The sequence below is a fragment of the Prunus dulcis genome, chromosome 4 (genome assembly GCF_902201215.1).
Source record: "Prunus dulcis chromosome 4, ALMONDv2, whole genome shotgun sequence".
Lineage (NCBI taxonomy): Eukaryota > Viridiplantae > Streptophyta > Magnoliopsida > Rosales > Rosaceae > Prunus > Prunus dulcis.
The window spans coordinates 2,625,544-2,646,702 of NC_047653.1; the positions used below are offsets into that span (position 1 = coordinate 2,625,544).

General features: G+C 38.7%; 4 protein-coding genes across 4 annotated transcripts; 1 reads left to right on the forward strand and 3 right to left on the reverse strand.

Moving 5' to 3' along the window:
* LOC117623736 (protein yippee-like At5g53940) lies at positions 1-2,845 on the reverse strand. Its single transcript, XM_034354693.1, has 5 exons — positions 2,605-2,845; positions 1,596-1,639; positions 985-1,093; positions 353-408; positions 1-276 (listed from the first exon to the last, which is right to left on the reverse strand). The coding sequence occupies exons 1-5, from the start codon at positions 2,698-2,700 to the stop codon at positions 198-200; spliced, it is 384 nt and encodes a 127-aa protein (XP_034210584.1). The 5' UTR covers positions 2,701-2,845; the 3' UTR covers positions 1-197.
* Positions 2,846-7,831: 4,986 nt separating this feature from the next.
* Positions 7,832-9,241, reverse strand: LOC117626085 (ethylene-responsive transcription factor 4-like). Its single transcript, XM_034357735.1, has one exon. It carries the CDS (start codon positions 8,953-8,955, stop codon positions 8,161-8,163), a length of 795 nt encoding a protein of 264 aa, XP_034213626.1. The 5' UTR covers positions 8,956-9,241; the 3' UTR covers positions 7,832-8,160.
* A 4,328-nt stretch (positions 9,242-13,569) lies between these two features.
* LOC117626300 (MACPF domain-containing protein NSL1) lies at positions 13,570-17,699 on the forward strand. The gene is made up of 7 exons (XM_034357971.1): positions 13,570-14,176; positions 14,644-14,882; positions 15,323-15,518; positions 15,867-15,947; positions 16,028-16,211; positions 16,308-16,474; positions 16,803-17,699. Exons 1-7 carry the CDS (start codon positions 13,922-13,924, stop codon positions 17,493-17,495), a joined length of 1,815 nt encoding a protein of 604 aa, XP_034213862.1. The 5' UTR covers positions 13,570-13,921; the 3' UTR covers positions 17,496-17,699.
* A 133-nt stretch (positions 17,700-17,832) lies between these two features.
* LOC117623838 (pentatricopeptide repeat-containing protein At5g04780, mitochondrial-like) lies at positions 17,833-20,814 on the reverse strand. The gene has a single exon (XM_034354839.1). It carries the CDS (start codon positions 20,777-20,779, stop codon positions 17,936-17,938), a length of 2,844 nt encoding a protein of 947 aa, XP_034210730.1. The 5' UTR covers positions 20,780-20,814; the 3' UTR covers positions 17,833-17,935.
* Between the last annotated feature and the right edge of the window lie 345 nt (positions 20,815-21,159).

Here is a 21,159-nt window from a genome sequence, read left to right on the forward strand (position 1 = left end):
TCTCAACATATTTATCTGCTCACATCTGAATTCAAAGAAGAAGAAAAATAACAATTTAATCCAACATGCTTTGCTTACAGAAAAATGCATCTTCCTCATACTCATAATAGTTACAAATGGCTGTTCAAATTGTATATATGATAACATGTATAGTATAGCATCCAGATCTTATTAACTGTATGATTAGTGATAACTTCCTAAGGAATTTCTGTGTCACTTGAACCGGGAGGAGCGTCTAAATTGAATTCCTCAGCAACATCCACTTCTATCCTCCATCTGTTTACAGACACAGGCGCTATAGTTCAATCTGAAACAGTAAATACAACCAACAGTAAAGCTAGTGAGTGAGTACCTTTCGAGCACAAACTTTCCTTCCTTGTATATTTGGTTTCTGTCATGTGCAATTACCTAATAAGATTCAACTTCAGTATAACTCATTTGTGAATTGACATCAAAGACTACACACATAAATATGCCTTCTCCACACATAAGCTGCATGCCCATCTTTTAAAAGAGGTAGGATACCCTTAAGAAAATTGAATATTTTTCAGGAGACATTCATTCAATTAAGCTCTACCATAAAATAAAAAACTGGCCGTGCAAAGTCTGATAGAACCGCATTTTATCATTGGCCTATGCATTTTTTAGTGATGGTTTACATCTCTCCTTGGTGCTGTTTGATTTGATTAAAGATGACCAACTTTACATCTTAAAAGAATAATAATTCAACAAACCATTACACTCGACACAAGTTTAGTAATGTATAATGAATTTGTTTAGCATATTAATTCATTAAAGATGACATTATCTCTTTGAGGCCACAATATTTTTAAAACAAAAAACTTTCTTCTGTTCGTGAGAAAACGTGTTCATTTATGTTTGTGTGTCTTGTGTTTTTCTCCTTTTGTTTACTAGTTTCACGCTCTAGTCCTGCTCCTACCTACCCATACCAACAACTAAACCAGAGAGATAAAGAATCCATACATATTTCCATCCAAGAATCTGTCCGCAGCAGCAGCAAAAAATATCTTCTACAGTATGCAAACCAGAAAGCATTAGCCTCTCTTCCTCGGGACCAAGCGTTATGTTCACCCTGGATAAAATTTTCATAGGTCAGATGAGAAGAAAAAGGACAAAACAAAAACCAATTCACATTTCTCATGGTCTGTCAAAGAAATATAGCATCCTTATTTCTTTGAACAAGAACAAATGCAATTGCATCAAATTTCATAACATTGTGACCAGCATGTTGAAAATAGCTCGTTTGTGTTCAACAGTGGCATCCTTAAAATGTACTGGCCACAAAGTTTAGGACTTGGTAATTATCAATTCAAACACAGGTTTCATTGAAGAAAAACATCCATTTAGAAAGAGAGGCTGGCAGCTGATGAATTTTAAGGATCAATAAATTTGCAGTTTAGAGAAGGGACTGTTCCATTCATAAAACTGACCCAATATGGCTAATTCACTCTACGATCTTTGTTTATTTGCCCCAAAAAGAACAAATAATAAGTACCGACTACATTATGTCAGCCAGAAAATGACATTAAAAAAGTCAACTAAAAGCAAAGGCAATAATAATAGGAAGAACTTACACAGTGCTGAACAGATATGCCCCTCCTCGACGGCAGCTGAAAGACTAATCAAATTACAACAAACTAGAGTCAAATTGTTGAGCACTAAAGCATATTAGATTAGATCTAGGTGAGAATAAAATAAAATAGTAAGGATACAAAAAAATTATATATATATATATATATATATATATATATATATATATAAGAGTAGTGCACATAAAAATAACTTCTAAAAGATTGAGAATGAGCTACATGGCATAGAAATAAACTATAAAAGTTTGGCTGCAGCGTCAGTAGCCAAAAGTTTATTTTTTATCAGCCACTTCAGCGGGGGAACACTCCTCATGGATTTTTATCCAAACTAAGAATGAATCTTTGGGGCATTTGTGCAATTTATGTATGTATGTATATATTTTCCAATCGTATTCAAAGCACTAAGTGATTATCTCCTCCCAATGGAACCATCCCATTGAACCTAGCTAGTGTTTTATAGCCCTTACAATCTTGTTGAATGCTGCCATGTATTTCAAACAAGAACCATTTAAAGTGCACAAGCAATCCAGTCCTTGTACTATTTTGAGCTTCCTAAAGCTTCCTCACCAAGAAATACCCCTGTTCTATGAAATCCCAATTCCCAACTCAGAAAAACAATGCTACACAGAATCTAGTCAATACACGGCCTGAAAAACCTTCCAGCACACCCTTAAACATAACAGCAAACAAAGGGGTTAAATGCTAAAATGCTTCACTCATGCTCATATCAACCTTTACCGACCATTTTCCTCTGAATTAAAAAAAAACCCCCAATTTCTAAAACCCTTCAGATCAATATAAACCCATCCCTAGCTTCAATTCTTTACCCATTTCAAAATCCCACTAACAAAAGGGAACAAAATTTCAATCTTTCCTTGATTCAATCACAAATTAAGCATATACTGTTTGTAATTATGCTTATGACATCGACATAATCTTTATAAATGTAAAAAATAAAATAAAATAAAACTTGATAGAGTGAGAGAGACAGTACCCGAGAGATGATATCATCGGCAAGGGCAAGGGGGCTGTCACAGAATCTGCATCTATAAGCTCTGCCATCTAATTCAACCAGGAAAATTCTCCCCATTCGAGTTTTGATCTTAACCTAGAACTCTAACAGTGTCTCTCTGGCACTCTGCTCTCTCACCCAAATTCATTTACCGATTTACCATGTCCAAATTTGAAGTCCTCTTTACTCAATAAACCCGAATACGGGAAAAACAAGGTCTGCTGTTGCTCTCCCACCCATAGTCTGAAATATCGATAATATCGAGGAAATATCGAGGATATTTCGGAACATATCTATGTACATATCGTATAAATATTGACAATATCGATGATAATATCGGAAAATATCGATGTCGATAATTTCGCTTACATTTCAGCAATATTTTGTCAAAATATCGGTGTAATATCGCGAAAATATCGATGTGAAGGAAAAAAAAGTTTTTTAAAAAAAAAAGGGAAAAAAGGAGAGAAAAAAACACAAAGGGGATATGAACCCCTCCCATTTTACTCCTCCAACACCTTAAACACCATATCACTTATGTTTTTGTGATAATATGCTAAAATATTTATATTTATATGGGTGGTATGTTAACAATTACATGCAAAACTATTTTGTGGATTTATCATTTGATGACTACTCTTCACAATACACTTATTCTACACATAGAGATGATGAAGATAGTGAAAATTTTGAACCTCGTAGGAACTCTATGTGGTACTAAGTCACTCATGTATCTTACCATGCAATGTATAAAGTGTAAAATATTATAGTAAATCATTATATATAAATGATTACGGTGTATTTAATCTTTTTTCATTAATTATTACATATTTTTTACACTAATAGTGTTTGCCCGCTTGCTGTATAATCAACTTAAAATTAGTTAAATCCATCATGCAATGCATTTTCTTCTAATTTTTTTGTGATAAATCCATAGATAATTGACTAAATAAACATTCTCCAAAGTTTCAATGAAAATTTCCAAGTTTTTCTTACAATTTTCGTGGTTTTTATTCAATTTTTATCGATATCGATAATATCCCGATATTTCCATCGAAATTTCCATATTTTTGGACTACCAATATTTCCGATATCATCGATATTTTAGACCTTGCTCCCACCGACCCAATCTCTGCTACCGGAACCGGCAAATCCCGGTGCATCATCCATCTTGTGCTTTCCTCTTCCTGTTTCAATTTTCAAACACGTGGGAGTGTTCGTTAGTCGTTACACATGCAATAAGGCGACGTGTCGTTCTATTATGAATGACATGCCGTTCTTACCCACACCACATTTAGGGGTCGTTTGGTACGGCGGACTGTCATGGACTGGACTAAATCCTTAGGACTGTCTTGGATTATGTTTGGTGTTGTGTCGGACTAAAAAATAATTTTTGCAATATTTAAATTTAATTGAATATTTTGACTTAAAAAATATTTATATTTAATTAGGGATATTTAATTGGGGTTGATGTGTGAATTTTTTTTTAAAAAAATTAATTTTTTATTTAAAAATTAAAAAAATTAAAAAAAAAAAAACCATTATCTCGTTCTTTCCTTCTTCCTTCCTTCCTCTCCCTGGCTCTCTGCCTTTCTTTCCCGTCTGTCTTCCTCTCTCTCTGGCTGTGTCTTTCTTTCCAGATTACCAAAGAGAAAAATAGAATAAACCCAATAACCCCACACCACAACTTTTGACAAACCACACCACAAAATTAAAATTAAAAAAATACCAAAACACAATTGGGATCTTTTTGATCCCTTTCTTCTTCCTGGTAGCATACCCTGCGAATCCAGTAACCATAATAAAGTCCCTGCTTGGCTTTGTTTTTGTAATTCCTTCTTCTCAAAATCATAAAAGGGATATGATGGATTGGTATCATCGCAATCAGTGGAATAGTCGACCCATTTTCTTACACAAGCATTTTTGTACTCAGATCGGCAGGTATGGAGGTCTTTCCCAACCTCAAGCCCACCGGCAACTAGCTCCACATCCTTGTTGCCAACGGAAACGGCACCATCGAATTCGACAAGCTACTCACCGCCATCTTGCCTGACATGAACGGGGAGGATCCTCATCAACCAGGAGCAGCTCATGGAGGTCGCTGTGTGGGTCGGACTCGATGTTTCAAAATAGCACGCTCGCTATTTTGCGAACTGCTTTTCATCCTCGCAGTATTGGATGAGCGAGTCCGGTGATTTTTTCAAAAGTGGACTATACAATCCCATTTATTTTAGTCCCTCTTTCACCAAACGTGGGTTTTAAAGTGTTATTTAACACTGTCCAGGTTAGTCCAGCCTGCCAAACATGCCCTTAAATCACTTCACAAGACAAGACGGCATGTTGGGTCCTACAGAAATTTACTGTATTTTATTGTCTACGTTCACATCTAGTCCAAAAGGCAAAAGCTGATAAAACTTTGAAAACTTTGAATTTTGATGACAAAACCACTTTTTTTTATTTAGTGGTTTCTAGACAAGAAGCTACTCTCATACAAAGTCATACATAGGCATCTCATATTCTTCTTCGTAGAGTTCATGACAATAACATTACGTATGAACCAAGCTGCTGACATCTGTCAAATTTAGTAGACAAAATACCTTTGGCTTTCTCCACTCTCTTGCGATTAATGAATTTTGATACACACATGTTAACTATTTGTAATCTTATCTACGATATCACAGTTCAAATTAATAATAACTGCACTATATTCATTCACCAAATTCATGTTGTTAGGAACAATTAAGATATTCACGATGAACTCATTTCGTTAATACATATAGACGATTAAACGATTCTATTTCGAACGAAAATGTATCAATTCCAATTATGATTTATATGATGAACAGTGAGGTGAATGAGAACAATATACTCCAAGCGCACAATACACGCTTACCTCCTGCTGAGTAACTTTATCACAAAGCTAACACATATACAGACTACAGTCGAGTCTACGATGCCCTCCTCTCACGCAACTTACTACCAATAAACTTTTGCTAGCTACTATTCATTCATTAGTTGAGGTCAAATCTGTCTCTCCACTCCACTCCAACGGATTTTATTCTTTTCTTCTTTTCTCTCTTTTTTTTCAAAAAAAGAAATGACAAGAATTGGTCATATGGGATTTTAACAGCTAAGTGCCACGAGTCCATTCACTGACTGATTGTCTTAGAACCTCATCTTAGAATATATTTATAACCCTACCTATCCCAAATCACCATCACAAACACTTTGATACTTCAAAGAATATTAATGTAGGGATTTCATTCCAATCTCACAACATTATCATACTTTATTTTATTTTTTCTTTAAACAAACACAATGGTGGAATCATGAGTTTCGACCGGGACGGGATAACTAGTTTTCATACTGCGGTTGACACCTACATATAAGTGTGAACGATTGATCTTAATTATTGATTTTTTAAAAATAAATAGACATCCGGCACAGTGAAAAAGCAAAACTGGAATGACAATGACGTGGTGTGTGATAGTAACTTCCAATACAAGGCAACCATTGTTCAAGATGAAACTACTCCATGTAAAAAATATACATGGGACTGCACACATTTTTGTGGGAAATGGGGAAAGCGAACACTTTCACACCTTGGTTGGGTTGGGCCCAACAGAAGCACGTAAGACTGCGGTCTGGTTGATTCTCCAAAGCGCACGTACCAAGGCACCTCACACGTGCACGCTCCCCTTCTTCTCACGTACGGCTTATCCTTATCCTGTAAATTCAATTTCATCCATAGTGGAACGACGTCGTTCTTTATTCAAATGATCTAGAAATCTCCGGCTGAAATGCGCTGCTAAAATACGCCACGTAGAGAGAGAGAGAGAGAGAGAGAGAAGAGGTGAAGAAGGTGTCACCTCAGGAGGCAACAAAGTCCACTATACAGAAAAGGGCAACACCAGCCGCCCACACCTATACCACCTTTATTATATTCATTTCTTCAATGCCATGGCGCTTGGGTTTTTTTTTTTTTTTTCGCTTTCTCTTCTCCAGGACGCGATACGTGGCGCATCATGAGGCGTCCCAGTCTCTCTCTCTCTTTCTGTTGGCGGGACAAAACCCGTTGGGTCCCGCGCAGAAACAGCCTTGAAAAAAAACACGCCGACCCGCCGGCGTAACTGTCTGTCCCTCCCCGACACGTCACCCTCTCTCACGGCTTCGTACTCTTTCTTATGTTTTTATTTTATTTATAATTATTCTCGCTCGTTCCACGTTGCTACATAAATAATCGTAAATTTAAATTCACGAAAATTTGATGCCATGCCATGAAAATTTATATTCACGCGTGCTCCAACAACTTTGAATCCTTGCGCATACCACCTATACCCTATATAAATAAAATATAAAAAAACCCAACCCAATATCCTAGCTAGCCTTTGCTTTTAATTTGTTTTCTAAAATCAAATAGCTAATTCGGTAATCTAAAGATAATTAAAATTAGATGGGGAGGGAGAGAGAGAGACGGAGCAATATTCTTGAGAAAAAAGGACGGGTGGGCTCCACTAAAAGCGGCAGCCACGCTTTCCCACTTTCACTCCCAGCGCCCGCCTCCACGCGGGACCCGCCTCTGTCTGCTACTTTCCGCCTTTTTCGCATTGCTAAGCAACTCATCTCTTTAATTAAATTACTTTGTAAAAATAAATAAATTTAATAGGTACGCGAGATCGGACGGCCGTATATCACGTGCAATCTCAACTCGAATCTCGAGACCTACCCAGTCAACACAGAATTAACTTTCGGTCTCAAAACTACAACACCGCTCTCTTACCCGATACGCGCGCCGATTCTCATTGACCCATCATACGCGCCTAATAATTTCGATTTTGTTTTTGTTTTTCCTTTTAATCCCCAAATTCCGCCAGAAATTAATAAAATATTTGTAATTAAATGTAAAAGCACTCGTTTTCCCGAAATAATGAGGCAAAAGCAAAGGAAGCAAAGAAACTCGACTCGCCGTCCTACTCATCTCACTCGTCCCAGTCAATTGAGGGCCGCCGACGCGTGGGACAGACCCAGCCACGCGGCAGCTAGCCAGCACTCCAGGAATGGGGCAAGCTATCGTCAACCACACCAAATCACAAAATTCGTGCACTCTTGTCCGTACTTACATGGATCGCCGATTTTATCATAGTTAATTCAAAGGCTTATAGCAAAAACAAATAAATAAATGAAATAAGCTAAGAAATAATACTGGAGATTCAGAAAATATGAGTATGGTTCTGTTGATGGAAAAAATTATTGCTGAAATGAAAGATTACAACTGAAAATTGATGACAAGAAAGGTCTCTACAATTTAGAACAACAGATTGAAACTTGCAGTTTCGCTGCTGCAAAAAAGGATGATTACGACCATCCGCTACGTATTCACATGGAGCTTCTTACATTGGTTGCTCTCAACGTATTTTTTTTCGTTTTCTATCTTAGAAAATTCGAAAATTAAAAAAAGAAAAGAAAAAGGAACTGAAATTAAAGATCCCTAATAAAGTATTAACTCAGGCCATCGCGCTTTTTTCTCTAAAAACAAAATCAAGCGAGCTCCGGAGGTGGAGGGAGGTTGAGATCGAGCAATCCTCCGCGAGGCAGATCGTGGTTGTTCAGATCGACCACCGAGGACGAGTCCGAGTCGCTCTGGGCCCCACACGCGAAAACCCCACCGCCTCCGTAGGCGTGGAAGTCATGCTGCTGAAGATTATGATGATCAAATCTCAGCCGTTGATGAAACTGATGACTCTTCACCATCCCGGCTCGGAACACCGAGTCGAAGTAGAGCGCGTGATTCGCCGCCGCCGCTGCAGAAGCCGGAACTCCGATGACGGCTCCGACGCTCGGAACCTGGTGGTGCTGGAAGGGGAACCGCATCGGGCCGGAACCGAATCCACCGGAACTAACACCCTGAGCGAGATTTAGATCCAACGGCGAGGAATCGACCATCAGAGCCGGCGGCTCACGGCTGGACGACTCCACGGTGCTGCTCTGGCTCGGGCTCTGATTGTTGCTCCCGCTACTATTTTTATTTATATTATTATTTATATTTATGTTATTATTTTTCGTCATATTGAGGCTAATATTCTCAGAAGGGAGAGGGAAGTTGGTCTTGGCCTTGGAGCCGCGGAACTCTCTGGCAGCGGTGTCGTAGGCTCGAGCGGCTTCCTCAGCCGTGTCGAAGGTACCGAGCCAGACCCGGCTCTTCTTGCCGGGGTCTCTGATCTCGGCGGCGTACCGGCCCCATGGCCTCTTCCTCACTCCTCTAAAATGCACCTCCTTCACGTTTCCGTTGCCGTTAGCTCTGACGGCGGTGGCCGTCTTCTCTCTCGGCGCCATATTACACTGGAAACTGGAGAAACAAAAGATAAAAACGGCAGCGTTTTTGTTTTTTGTGCGTCTGTGTTTGGGTGGGGAAGAGTGGTTGGTTGCAGTGAAAATATGTGAGAGAAAAGAGAAATGAGGAAGGAGGGTGTGATGAGATTGCAATGGGGAGGATGTGGCTTTTATATAGAGGGGAGAGCGTGTAATTAAATAGAGAGAAGAGAGAGAGAGAGAGGGGGGGGCACACAGTCAACGAGGGATTTGACTGAGATGGGGTTGAGGTTAGGGGCGGCTCTGGGACAGAAGAAAGAGAGAGAGAGAGAGAGAGTGCATGTATCAAGTATGTGTGTGGTGTGAGTGGTATTTTAGTAATTTAGCACTGTTAGTTCCCGTATTACGTGGCATGTGGGTTGTCGAGAGAGCACACCCATCATTATTATGATTATCTAACGGCTGCAAACGCACTCTTGATTGCGTGCGGTGCTTCTTTCCCGAAACCCCACGCTCCTTCCCGCGTGTTACCCTCCCGCGCCATTTACTGCCTTGGGTCAAGATCTCTCTCTCGGGGATGGTATAAAATAAAAATGATAAATGAGGGAGCGTGGGAATATTTCAATATTAGCATTGCGCCGGTTGAACAAGTTGTCGACATAATGTGCTATCTCGCCGCGTGACTTGGATTATTTTTTGTTTTAATTTTTTACTTAACTGCGATTTTTAATTAATTAACCGGAGCCTGCCCTTCCTTTGGTTTTATCCTCCCTTTGAACCGCTCGCGCTCTTGGACCAACGGCTGCTTGCCTCTGGCCGAATGGAACTCCAACAAGTGTCGGTTTCTTACGCGTGTTGAATGAAGAGCGGAGGATCCTCAAGCCACCGGGCCCATCGATTCTGATGGAACACATGGGTGTGGTTTCTGACAGCGGTATCGCTTTTATCCGACATCTACTCCTCCCCACGCTTCATATTAGAGACGTGGCTTACACGCGCAACGAAATTTACTAGTTGCTTGAGGACAAAGGCTTTTCAGTAAGTAATTTACCTGTTTCTAGCCTCCGAGTTCGTCACCGAGCTGTCTGGTCAATGTAGACAGATTTAGGAAGCTCGTAAATGGGGGGCGTATAGTATTGACTGTGGATTTCGGTTTACATTTATTCCTAACATGGAAACCAAGTAAAGTTATTTAAACCGATGCGTTCTTTAATGTGTTGGTAACGCATCAATATGACGAGGGTAATTTAGTCTTATTTATATGTACAAGAACATTACTCGTTTCAGTCGTTGTCAGACATTAATTTTGAAAGAGCTTACGAATACTGAAATGAGTATGATTCGTTTGCATTTATTCTTGCGAATGCAATGTGTATTTGATTCATGTGTGCGGATAGTAGGACCGCGAGTGGCAATAGTTGTTTGTTTTCAGGAACAGATTTTAGCCTAGGGAGCGAGCGATGTGATGTCGAATAATCGAAAGAAAAAATTAAAATTAAAATTAAAAATCTTCTTCATTTATTGGTAAATAACCATATATAATAAATTAAAACCTAACCTTTTTCCTTATTCCCTGTGTGAGGGGGCATATACGTCATTTTCAGGGCAGTTACTTTGTCCTATTTCCATTGGACGTTGGCATTTCAACTTTGTATGGCTTCGATTCAAAAACATGATGGGGACGAAAAAGATGCCGGCTCTATGAGTTTGGTCAGAGCCACAAGAGAATTTTGTGGACCAGGAAAATACTTTTTTTATTTTATTTGAAATTTTAATAATGCTTTTGTAAGATGCATTTAAAAATATTATTTGAGCAATTAAAATGATAACGTACTGAGGATTTTTCTTTTTAATATGAACTCTCATTATGGGACACGCTGTCTAGTTGTTCGTCAAACTCAAATGCTATATTTTTGAATTTGAGATCTTTAATTTATAAGTTAAAGACTATTTTCAATTGAGATAGATCTCGTTAGCTATCGGGGGTTATAAAATTTAGTTAAAGTAATATAATAAGGGTGCAATATTTTCCTTTCTTATTGAGATTCTTTTATTTCCTAATTGTTTACAAGGGATAAAAGTATTATAATAATGGTTGGATTTGGGAAACAAGAAAGAAACAGGCAGGCACCTTATCCTCCACCGCCAACATACACATCTAGAAAAAAGACATAATCCCGAAAAAGGTGATTATAAAATTTAGTTTTTTATGTTTCCTAGAACAACCACCAGATACACACAATGAATATGCACCACCTAATCCTGGCCGCCAATATTAAAAAAGAAAAAAATCAGCCACAAAATAATTTGCTGGATGAGGACCCACCAAATATCAGCCTCAGATTGATTGGATTTTATCCTGTAATCCATCTTTTGCATTATTATTAAAAAGATAAAGCATATCTTAAAGCAGCATATTTTAAGGCCTCATATGGAAACATCATCCTTCGTGAAACACATTTTCTAATACGTGGCCTATTCTACTTGTTCACAAACCTGCACCTACTTTATTAATTGCGACCCATAATGAATATATTCATATACGTGTATAGGCATCATAAGCTATTAGCAGCTGAATTAAGCACGTTAATTAATTAATGTCACAGTCAATTATGGATATTTTTTGTTTATGATATAATCAATATAGGTAGGAGGGAATCGAACTTAAAAATGAATAAATGCTCTTAATCAATTTAATTGTAAATCTCTTGTAAATATTGTGTAATATTAAAACATGAAACACAACATTTATTCATATATAACGTGACAGTATTTTAGTACTACCCAATAACAAGTCGATAGGAGGTGATCAAAGTAGAGAGATTTGGGGTATATGCATGATGAATTGAGTGTTGAGTGCATGATGACATGCGGTGGTAGATAGGGTTTTGTTTTGCTTTATAGAGCAATGAGGTGAATATGATACAAAAAAGCAGACAAACAATTTGATGGAGGGTCTGAAGTGTGAACTGCAAGTATGAAAGGGAGGGAGAGAGAGAGAGAGAGAGAGAGAGAGAGAGAGTATGTGGTGATGGTGGTGTCAAGTCTTGCATTTTGCATGTTGGCAAATTAATGAAAGGGGACCAATTTTTATGGCGTGTTGACTTGTAGTGTCATGAAATTGTCAACGTGTTAATCATGCTTTGGAGCCCTTGGACTTGTTCCCTAACTTCCCTTGGTTTTCCTTGTTGGTCAAAATTACAAGATGAGCTCGTCCACAACATTATAAATTATTAACAAAGAAACTGTGTGATTAATGGTGGTTTTAATTATTATAATCAGTGTTATTGTATTGACAACGAGGAGTCAAGTTGGAGCCACAAATATTAAGAATCGTTTAGAGCATCTCCAAGGGAGATGTCAAATACTAAATATCAAATTTAAATTTAATGGTTGATGTGGCAATTTGATATTTAAACAGTTTTACACTCAATCCGATATGTCAAATAAATAATTATTGTAACAGTCAAATCATTAAAGATAAAAAAGAAAAAAAAAGTAAAATTATAAATGAAAGTAATAGCCAATTGTCTTTAAAAATAATAAAATATTCATTTGACATCTTACTTTTGGGATGTCAAAAATAACTGCTGAACTTCCAACCTTCATTCCACATCAGCTTTGACAATTCGGTTGGAGTGATGTGAGATGTTATTTATAACCGTTAAATGTCTATGTGGCACTTTTAACATATCGATTAGAGATGCTCTTAGAAGGAAAGATGTCACGTATATAGGTGCTGCCAATTACTTTTAATAGCCCAACCCTAAGGATCATCATGCATTGATTCGTCAAGAAAAGAAGGAAAAACATTATTGACTTCACCAATTCTTACTTTATATAATTGTAAATGCCAACAACCAAGTACTAATGAAATGAAAATGTCACTCTATTTGAGAGCGATTTTTCTTTTTCTTACCCATGGAAAGAAGATGAGAAAGAGTTGAATTACTATTTTTTATTGAATAATTGAAGGATATTAGGTATTATCATGTATGACTTAGAATTTCTAATGAGAGATTTTTTGTTCACACTCTGCTCCTTGTGAATGGCCGTATTAAAGAAAACACGTCAATCAATTATATTGAGTGACACAGGGGATTATCTCTTCCCATACCTTATTAAAATTAGTATCCAAATTAATCCAATTGATGAAAGGTTAAAAGGGTTATGCTATAAAAGCTTACAATTTTCCATGTTGATATTCTATACTTTCACCACACACAAAACCTAAAAGGGTTCATTTACCTAATTACTAGATGGGAATAACCAAATGGCATGTATAAATTTATAATATTTTTTAACCAATGAGGGTTGGGGATGCAATTAAGAGGAGAAATAACACAAGATCAAAAGCTAGTTATAAAAAAATTTATTTTGAGTTATATAACTCATATTACCTACCTGTAAACATCCACGAAACTCATAAGAACGACTGGTTGGGCCCTTGGCTACTTTCGCCTCCAGGAAACTCATATGAAAAGATAATAAATAAATAAATAAATGACTTAATACACATAGGAAGGAAGTGCCGAAGAAAAAAAGGGTCAAAAAGAAATGTACGAAAAAGAAACAAAAAATAATAACGCGCTGTCACGTGGCGGGAAAAGAAGGGAGGCCGCCAGCCGCCTCCTCCTAGCTTTGGAAGTCTACGTTCCCACTTAGGCTTAGACTTCCGGTGAAGTCGCTCCGCGGGAGGCTTCAAACAAACAAAACCAAAACCCATTGTAGCTGGAAGTCGCTTTCAGCAAATGCATTAATATTCAAACTGTTTTTTAAAATTAAATTCTTTTAAATTCTTTTAATTAAAAAAGAAAATCAAAGAAAACAACTTTGTCCCGGTCTCAACGCATCGTTGAAAGCTCAAAACCAGAGACCCAAAACCCACTTCAATGGGTCTTCGCCTAAATCAACCAAACCCCATAAGCACTCACAAGCCTCGCGAACTCTCTCTTGCTACTTATTCGCTGTCCGATTGGTTTCGAACTCAATGGCACTCAATGCGTTTCGCTCCGACCCCCAGTATGCAGCCCAGAAGGCCGTCTCCGTAATCGGGTCCGGGTACGATCTCTGCAACGATATCCGGTTGACCGCATGCAAGTCCATGCTCATCGAGCTCGACCCGACCCGGACCCGGGACCTCGTGGTGCCGGGCGGGGCTGTCGTGCCCGACGTGTCCACCTCCATCAAGTGCGATAAAGGCGAGCGCACCAGGTTTCGCTCCGACGTCGTCTCTTTTAATCAGGTTTTTTTTCTCTTTCTTAAGAAGGAAAGTTCGTTAATTTTTGCTTTTGGCGCGAAGTGGTTTCTGGGTTTTGATTGTGGTTGGTGGGGAATGAATTTGGGGAATATTTTGGTCACATTCGGTGAAGTGGGTTTTGGTTATGGTTACTATTTATGGCTGTTTTGATTACGGTGCTGGGAAATTCTGGATGAAACGTGCTGAATTTGTGACATTCTATTAATAGCGGCAGAAATTGAGCTCTTTTCTTGATTGAGTGATGGTGAATGGCTCATGCCTAAATAATTTCATTTGGCACTGACACAGAACACAAATTTGAAACTTCAGTTTCTTTTTAACCATTGCTCTTTTTTGATCCATCTGAGAATTCTAGTTCTTCTTACTCATTACTAAAGTGGAACAATTGGCCTATATTGGTTATAAGGAGGTTCTCTTTTCTTCTTACTTTGTCTACATTGGTTGCATTCCAGATGTCAGAGCAATACAATAAGGAGCTGTCTTTATCAGGCAAAATTCCGTCCGGCTTGTTTAATACTATGTTTAACTTCAGCGGCTGCTGGCAGAAGGATGCAGCTCCCACAAAAACTCTTGCTTTTGATGGTTGGTTAATAACGTTGTATAACATTGAGTTAGCAAGATCCTATATAACACTATCCCAGAATGTGAGACGAGAAGTGCCTTCTACATGGGAACCTGCTGCCCTTGCTGCGTAAGATTTCTTTAATCGAAAAACTTTTTTATGTCGTTAGTTGTGGTTTCGGCTGAGCTTATTAATGTAAAGGCCCTCAATCTCTATATAGTCTGAAAGGAAAAAACAAAAGAAAGGTAAAAGAAGAGTGTTTGTTAAGTTTGGAAGACAACTGAATGTTCTTCAATGTTTCCTTTCCATTGTTAAATGCACACGAAAGTTCTGCAGAGTAGACACTTGAAACTGGATACACGTTCTGCAAACAAGCACAGATAAACCTAATATAAATTACAAAGAAGCTTATGTAATGCGATTCAAGTTTTTTGAAATAAGCCAAGTGTAGATATAGATACTTACCATATTATGAAGAAGTAAATGCAGAATGTATATCGTTTGCACTGAGGTATATACCACAGGCTTGTGCCAATTTGCACTGATGTTTTAAGTAATTTGATTTTCAGATTCATTGAAAAATATGGTACTCATATTGTTGTTGGGGTGAGGATGGGTGGAAAGGATATAGTTCACATAAAGCAGTCGCAAAATTCAACTCTTCAACCCACTGAAGTGCAGAATTTGTTAAAGCAGTTAGCTGATGAGAGATTTTATGAAGATGTAACTGGATCGAACCCTGATGATTTATCAGGAAAAATGAAGGTAAGCAGGGTTTTATGATTGCATCGTGATTATCTACTGCTCACATTGGTCGTATTATTGAATATGTGAACTGTAAAAGTACATTACTGTGGTGTTATGACTTGTGAGAATGAAGGAGAGAACTCAACAAAATGACTGGAAACGGGAAGTTTTCTGATTAAGAAAAGTCCATAAAATAAGAGAAGGTCCTTAATTACAGCCATTTGCAGAACTGCCGATATCGACAATTGGCATTTCCTCTTTTTCTTAGAGTCTTATGGGCTCTGTTTTATCTTGATACACGTAGTATGTAATGGAAGTTGACGATTTAACTTATTCTTACTTTAATGTCTATGTCCATTGTTTCAGGATGACCATTCTATGCCCCGGAGTGTTCAGAGAACAATTGCGGCCCCAATAAGGCCACCTATCATCACTCAAAGGAATGATGTAAGCCTTTTTCTGTCCGTTTGAAACAATCAACCTACATTGAATGGATTGAGATATCTATATTTTCTCATCTAATGCAGGGTACAGTGACCATTTGTGTTCGAAGGGGAGGTGTTGATGTTGGTCAAAGTCATAGCAAGTGGCTTTCAACTGTATCAGAGTCTCCTAATGTCATATCGATGTCCTTTGTCCCCATAACTTCACTTTTGGGTGGCGTCCAAGGAAATGGATTTCTAAGCCATGCAGTGAACCTCTACCTTAGATGTCAGTATCAGTTTGCAACTTTTTGTCCAAGTTAGCTACATTACTGTTCCATAAAAAAGTTTGAATAATCTCATATTTCTGTTATAAATATTGCAGACAAACCGCCAATAGAGGAACTCCATCAATTTTTAGAATTTCAATTACCACGTCAATGGGCTCCAGTGTATGGTGATCTGCCTCTTGGTCTCAGGCGCAGAAAACATGTGTCCCCGTCACTCCAGTTCACTTTTATGGGCCCCAAGCTATATGTTAACACTATGAAGGTAATATCTTGTGATGTAAAATATTGACACAGTAATTGCTTATAGAATGCTGGAGATCCCTTTTCCTTAGAGGACTTCCATTATATATATATATATATATTTATATATATATTTATATATATGTATTTTATTATGCAATGAAGTTCTTGAGAAAAAATTTGTAACGGGAGAAAGTTGTGTCAACGAGTATTGTGCACCTATTTATTTGCCTTTATAAAATTTATATGTCCTCTTAAAACACTAAATGTCTTTGATCACAGTACTCGAGTATATCATTACATACATGAGTTTCTCTTTACTTTGTGGTTCCTAATTTTACAATTTTCAGGTTGATACTGGAAATCGACCGGTGACAGGAATGCGTTTGTATCTTGAAGGTAAGAAAAGTGACCATCTGGCAATGCATCTCCAGCATCTTTCAACAGTTCCGGATACCCTCCAACTCTCAGATGATCACAGTTATGAGCCTATTGACGAGCCAGAGGAGCGAGGCTACTTTGAACCTGTCAAGTGGAGCATATTTTCACATGTATGCACGGCCCCAGTACAGTACAATGGTGCCTGCATTGATGACTCTGCTTCAATTGTGACGAAAGCCTGGTTTGAAGCCAAGGCTATCGGAATGAGGAAAGTTTTGTTCCTGAGGCTTGGATTTTCAACGGTGGCATCTGCAAGAATCCGTAGATCAGAGTGGGAAGGACCCTCAAGCTCTTCTCGAAAATCAGGATTCATCTCAACCTTAATCAGCACAAGGTTTAGTACTGCATTGAATCCACCTGTGACGCCAAAAAAAGTGGATTTGAATTCAGCAATTTACCCTGGTGGACCACCTTTACCGACGAAGGCACCAAAAATGGCGACGTTTGTAGATACCAAGGAAATGTTGAGAGGTCCTGAGGACTCGCCAGGTTATTGGGTGGTAACTGGAGCCAAGCTTTGCGTAGAGGGTAGCCGAATCTCAGTCAAAGTGAAGTATTCATTGTTGACAATAATGTCAGAGGATTCTATGATGTTGATGTAAGAAATCAAATAGGAAAGAAACACAATGTTATTTTGTTGTAAATGTTACCTTACCATGTACATTATCCATTCTTAAAATCGGTTTAAACTGATTGTATATGGCCCAAAGCCATCCTGATTTGGAAATGTTGATTTTTTCGAGGAATTAAACACCCATTTTCCTCTATATGTGAGTTTTTTTGGTGGCAGAGCCTCTTCTTGATGAGCCTTGGTGTGTTAGAGAGACTTTGAATGTTTTTATATGATGGAAGCTTATTAGCTTTTAAGCTGTTAAGAACAAACTCCTTGTCTCAAAAGAAAAACAACTCTTCATTTATTAAAAATGACACTATAGTACATAAAAATGGCACACAAAAATTGGGTGGTTTGAGTTAGTAGGGCAGAAAGTATAGCTTCTTGTATAGGCCCGTGCCTACCAACTTTAACACTTCCCCGGTAAAATCACCAGTAATCCCCACAAGAGCATGAACCATCTTTGAAATGATGGAACCTATTGATGTCCCTCACGATAATCTCCCTTGAGACGATTTTGCAGATGAACTTGAATGCTGTGTGACAGTCCACACATACTCGTAGATTCTTCTTCACCCTAATGGGTGCCCCTGGTGGAGTGGCAATTAACCCGAAAGCCACTGCAAGCTTCTCGCTGTGGTAACGTAGGAGCCGCTGCTTTTCACTCTGTTCCACATCATGGAGGTCAATCTCCACCATAGGAGCATAGCCAGCTTTATACATAAGGTCAAACAGCTCATCAAGTTTAGCATATATTTCCCTGCTTCTTGAATGACTTCTATCTCCTACTATAAAGGTATGTACCTCGTCTTTGACCTCAATCCAACTCATCCCCGGTTCCTTCTTTACCTGGCCATCTCTCATAAGTCTTCTCATTTTCGCCACATTATCCCACATGCCAGCTGATGCGTAAATATTTGCAAGAAGTACATGGGTACCAGATTTTTCGGGCTCAAGAGCTAAGAGCATTTCAGCAGCACGCTGGCCAAGCTCAACATTTTTATGGATTCTCGCTGCACCAAGAAGTGCCCCCCAAACAGAGGCGTTCGCCTGAAATGGCATCGTGTTGACAAGCTCTATTGCCTCATTTATCTTCCCTGCTCTGCCAAGGAGATCAATCATGCAAGCATAATGCTCTTGCCTTGGCACGACTCCAAACAATTCTTTCATGGATTCAAAATACTTTCTGGCTTCAGTTACCAAACCTGCATGATTGCATGCACAGAGAACACTGACTAAAGTAATATGATTGGGGGAAACACCATCTTTGAGCATCTGATTGAATAAGTTGAGGGCCCGTTTTCCATGCCCGTGTTGAGCGAGTCCTCCAATCATTGCAGACCATGAAACTAATCCTCTCTGAGGTACCTCAGAGAAAGCACGATCCGCATCATCTATGCTTCCACATTTTGCATACATATTAACAAGAGAATTCCCGGCAAAAGCATCGGACATGAATCCAAACTTCAGAATGTGAACGTGGATCTGTTTCCCTTGCTCATATGCGGATAAATTTGCACAAGCATTCAAAAGAGAGCTGCATACAAATGAATCAGGTTTGTTCCCTCTCTGTTGCATTTGCAGATAGAGTTTTAGAGCTTCTTCGCCTTGTTCATATTGAGAATAGGCTGTGATCATGGACGTGAAAGCCACCACATCCTCAGTTGGGCATCCTTCAAAAATTTTTGCCGCATCTTCTACTTTGCCACATTTTCCATATGCATCAAGAAGGCTATTTATAACATACATGTCACACTGAAAACCTGATTTGACAGAAAGTGCATGAATTTGTTCACAAAACTTTATGGCCTGCACGCTTGCTGTGGATTTGAGAACTGTGGATAAGGTAGTCTGGTTGAATTCTATTCCCTCCTTGTACATTTCAGAAAATTGGGATACAGCTTCTATATCTTCCCCATTCTGTGAATGTCCAGAGATCACAGCATTCCATGCGATCATCTCCTTCTTTGGCATCATATTAAAAAGCACCCTTGCATCATCTATCATCTCACACTTGCAATACATATCTATCAGTCCCACATTGACAAATGAATCTGATTCTGTATCCATCTTTATCAAGAAAGAGTGCAACTGTCTACCCAATTTCTCAAACCCCAATCCGGCACAAGCTTTAAGTGCACTTGATAATGTAAACATATTTGGACAGATTCCTGATCCGTTCATTTGTCCAAAAAATTGTAGAGCCCAATCATGGTACTCGTGAAGAACACACCCAGCAATAACAGCATTCCAGGAAACAATATCAGGTTGTGCAATTTTATCAAAAACTGAAATCGCATCTTCAAGACCTTTGACTTTTGCATACATGTCAACAAGTGCATTGGCCGAGAACGAGTCGGACTCATATCCAAGCTTAACCATATATCCATGAATTTTCCTTCCTCGACTACCATCCCCCAACCCGGTACATGCATTTATTATACTAGAAAGACTATACTCATTAGGTCTTACGCCACTCAGAATCATTTCCTGAAATAAATCCATTGCTTCTCCATAGGAATCACTCTGCACATAACAAGAAAACAATGCATTCCACGAAACGACATTCCGTTCTGGAATTGCATCAAACAGTCTCCTAGAATCCCCAAACTCCCCACACTTTGCATACATAACAACCAAAGTATTAGCAACAAACTCATCGGACTCAAACCCCGTAAGCAGTGCAATCCCATGAACCTGCTTTCCCAGCACCAAATCTCTAGTAATAGAGCACGCCTTAAGAACACTGGGAAATGTAAACTCGTTACACTTAACCCCCAACGAGTGCATTTCACGAAACGCTGAAAGGGCTTCTTTACCAAGCCCATTTTGGGCATACCCAGATATAAAAGCAGACCAAGAAACCAAATCCGGTTCAGTACTTTCATCAACCAGTTTCCGGGCGTGCCTGAAAAACCGGCTCTTGGAGTACAAATTGATCAAATGGTTCCGAAGACTTTGGTCTCCGGAACATCCACATCTAATTATGTGGGCATGGACTTCCATGCCCACACCAACAGACTTGGAAGCAGCGCATTGTGACAAAAGCTTAGAGTAGGATATGGAAGTGGGTGAGAAATTGCCCTTTTGGACTGAGCTTGGAACAGGGGTAGTTTGAGCGTCTGTGCTGACTTGAGCTGTGGTTTGGATGTGTTTGGCAGAATCTGGAAAATGGGTTGAGAGGGTTTTGGGTTTAAATGGCAGGTAAAGTCGTTGGGGAAGAGGGTTTTGGAGGGAATGGAAGAAGCAAAGCTTCATGGTCCATTTGATCATTGACTAACCGTTCAACGCCTGGTAACGTTAGGCAGTAAAACGTTTTATGGCGAAATCAATTATGTGTAAAAATAGATGTTTCTCGTTCAATACCTTTTGTTTGGGTATGATTTAGAAAGAAAGAGTGCTATTTTATTCGTTTAATAATTTTTTTTATTACAAATTTGTAATCACGAAAAAAGAAAGCATACCTTTTTGGAATATAAGTTGGTGTTTTGAGTAACATAGAAATTCTTGGAAGGTTCTACAAAAATCTTGCATGGTCTCACTTAATGTAAGAGTCTGGAAAAAAAAAGAGAGTAAGAATTATGGGGTTCATTGTAATTACATTACTTGAATTGCATGCTTGCATGCCAACATGTTTCCCCAATAAATACATT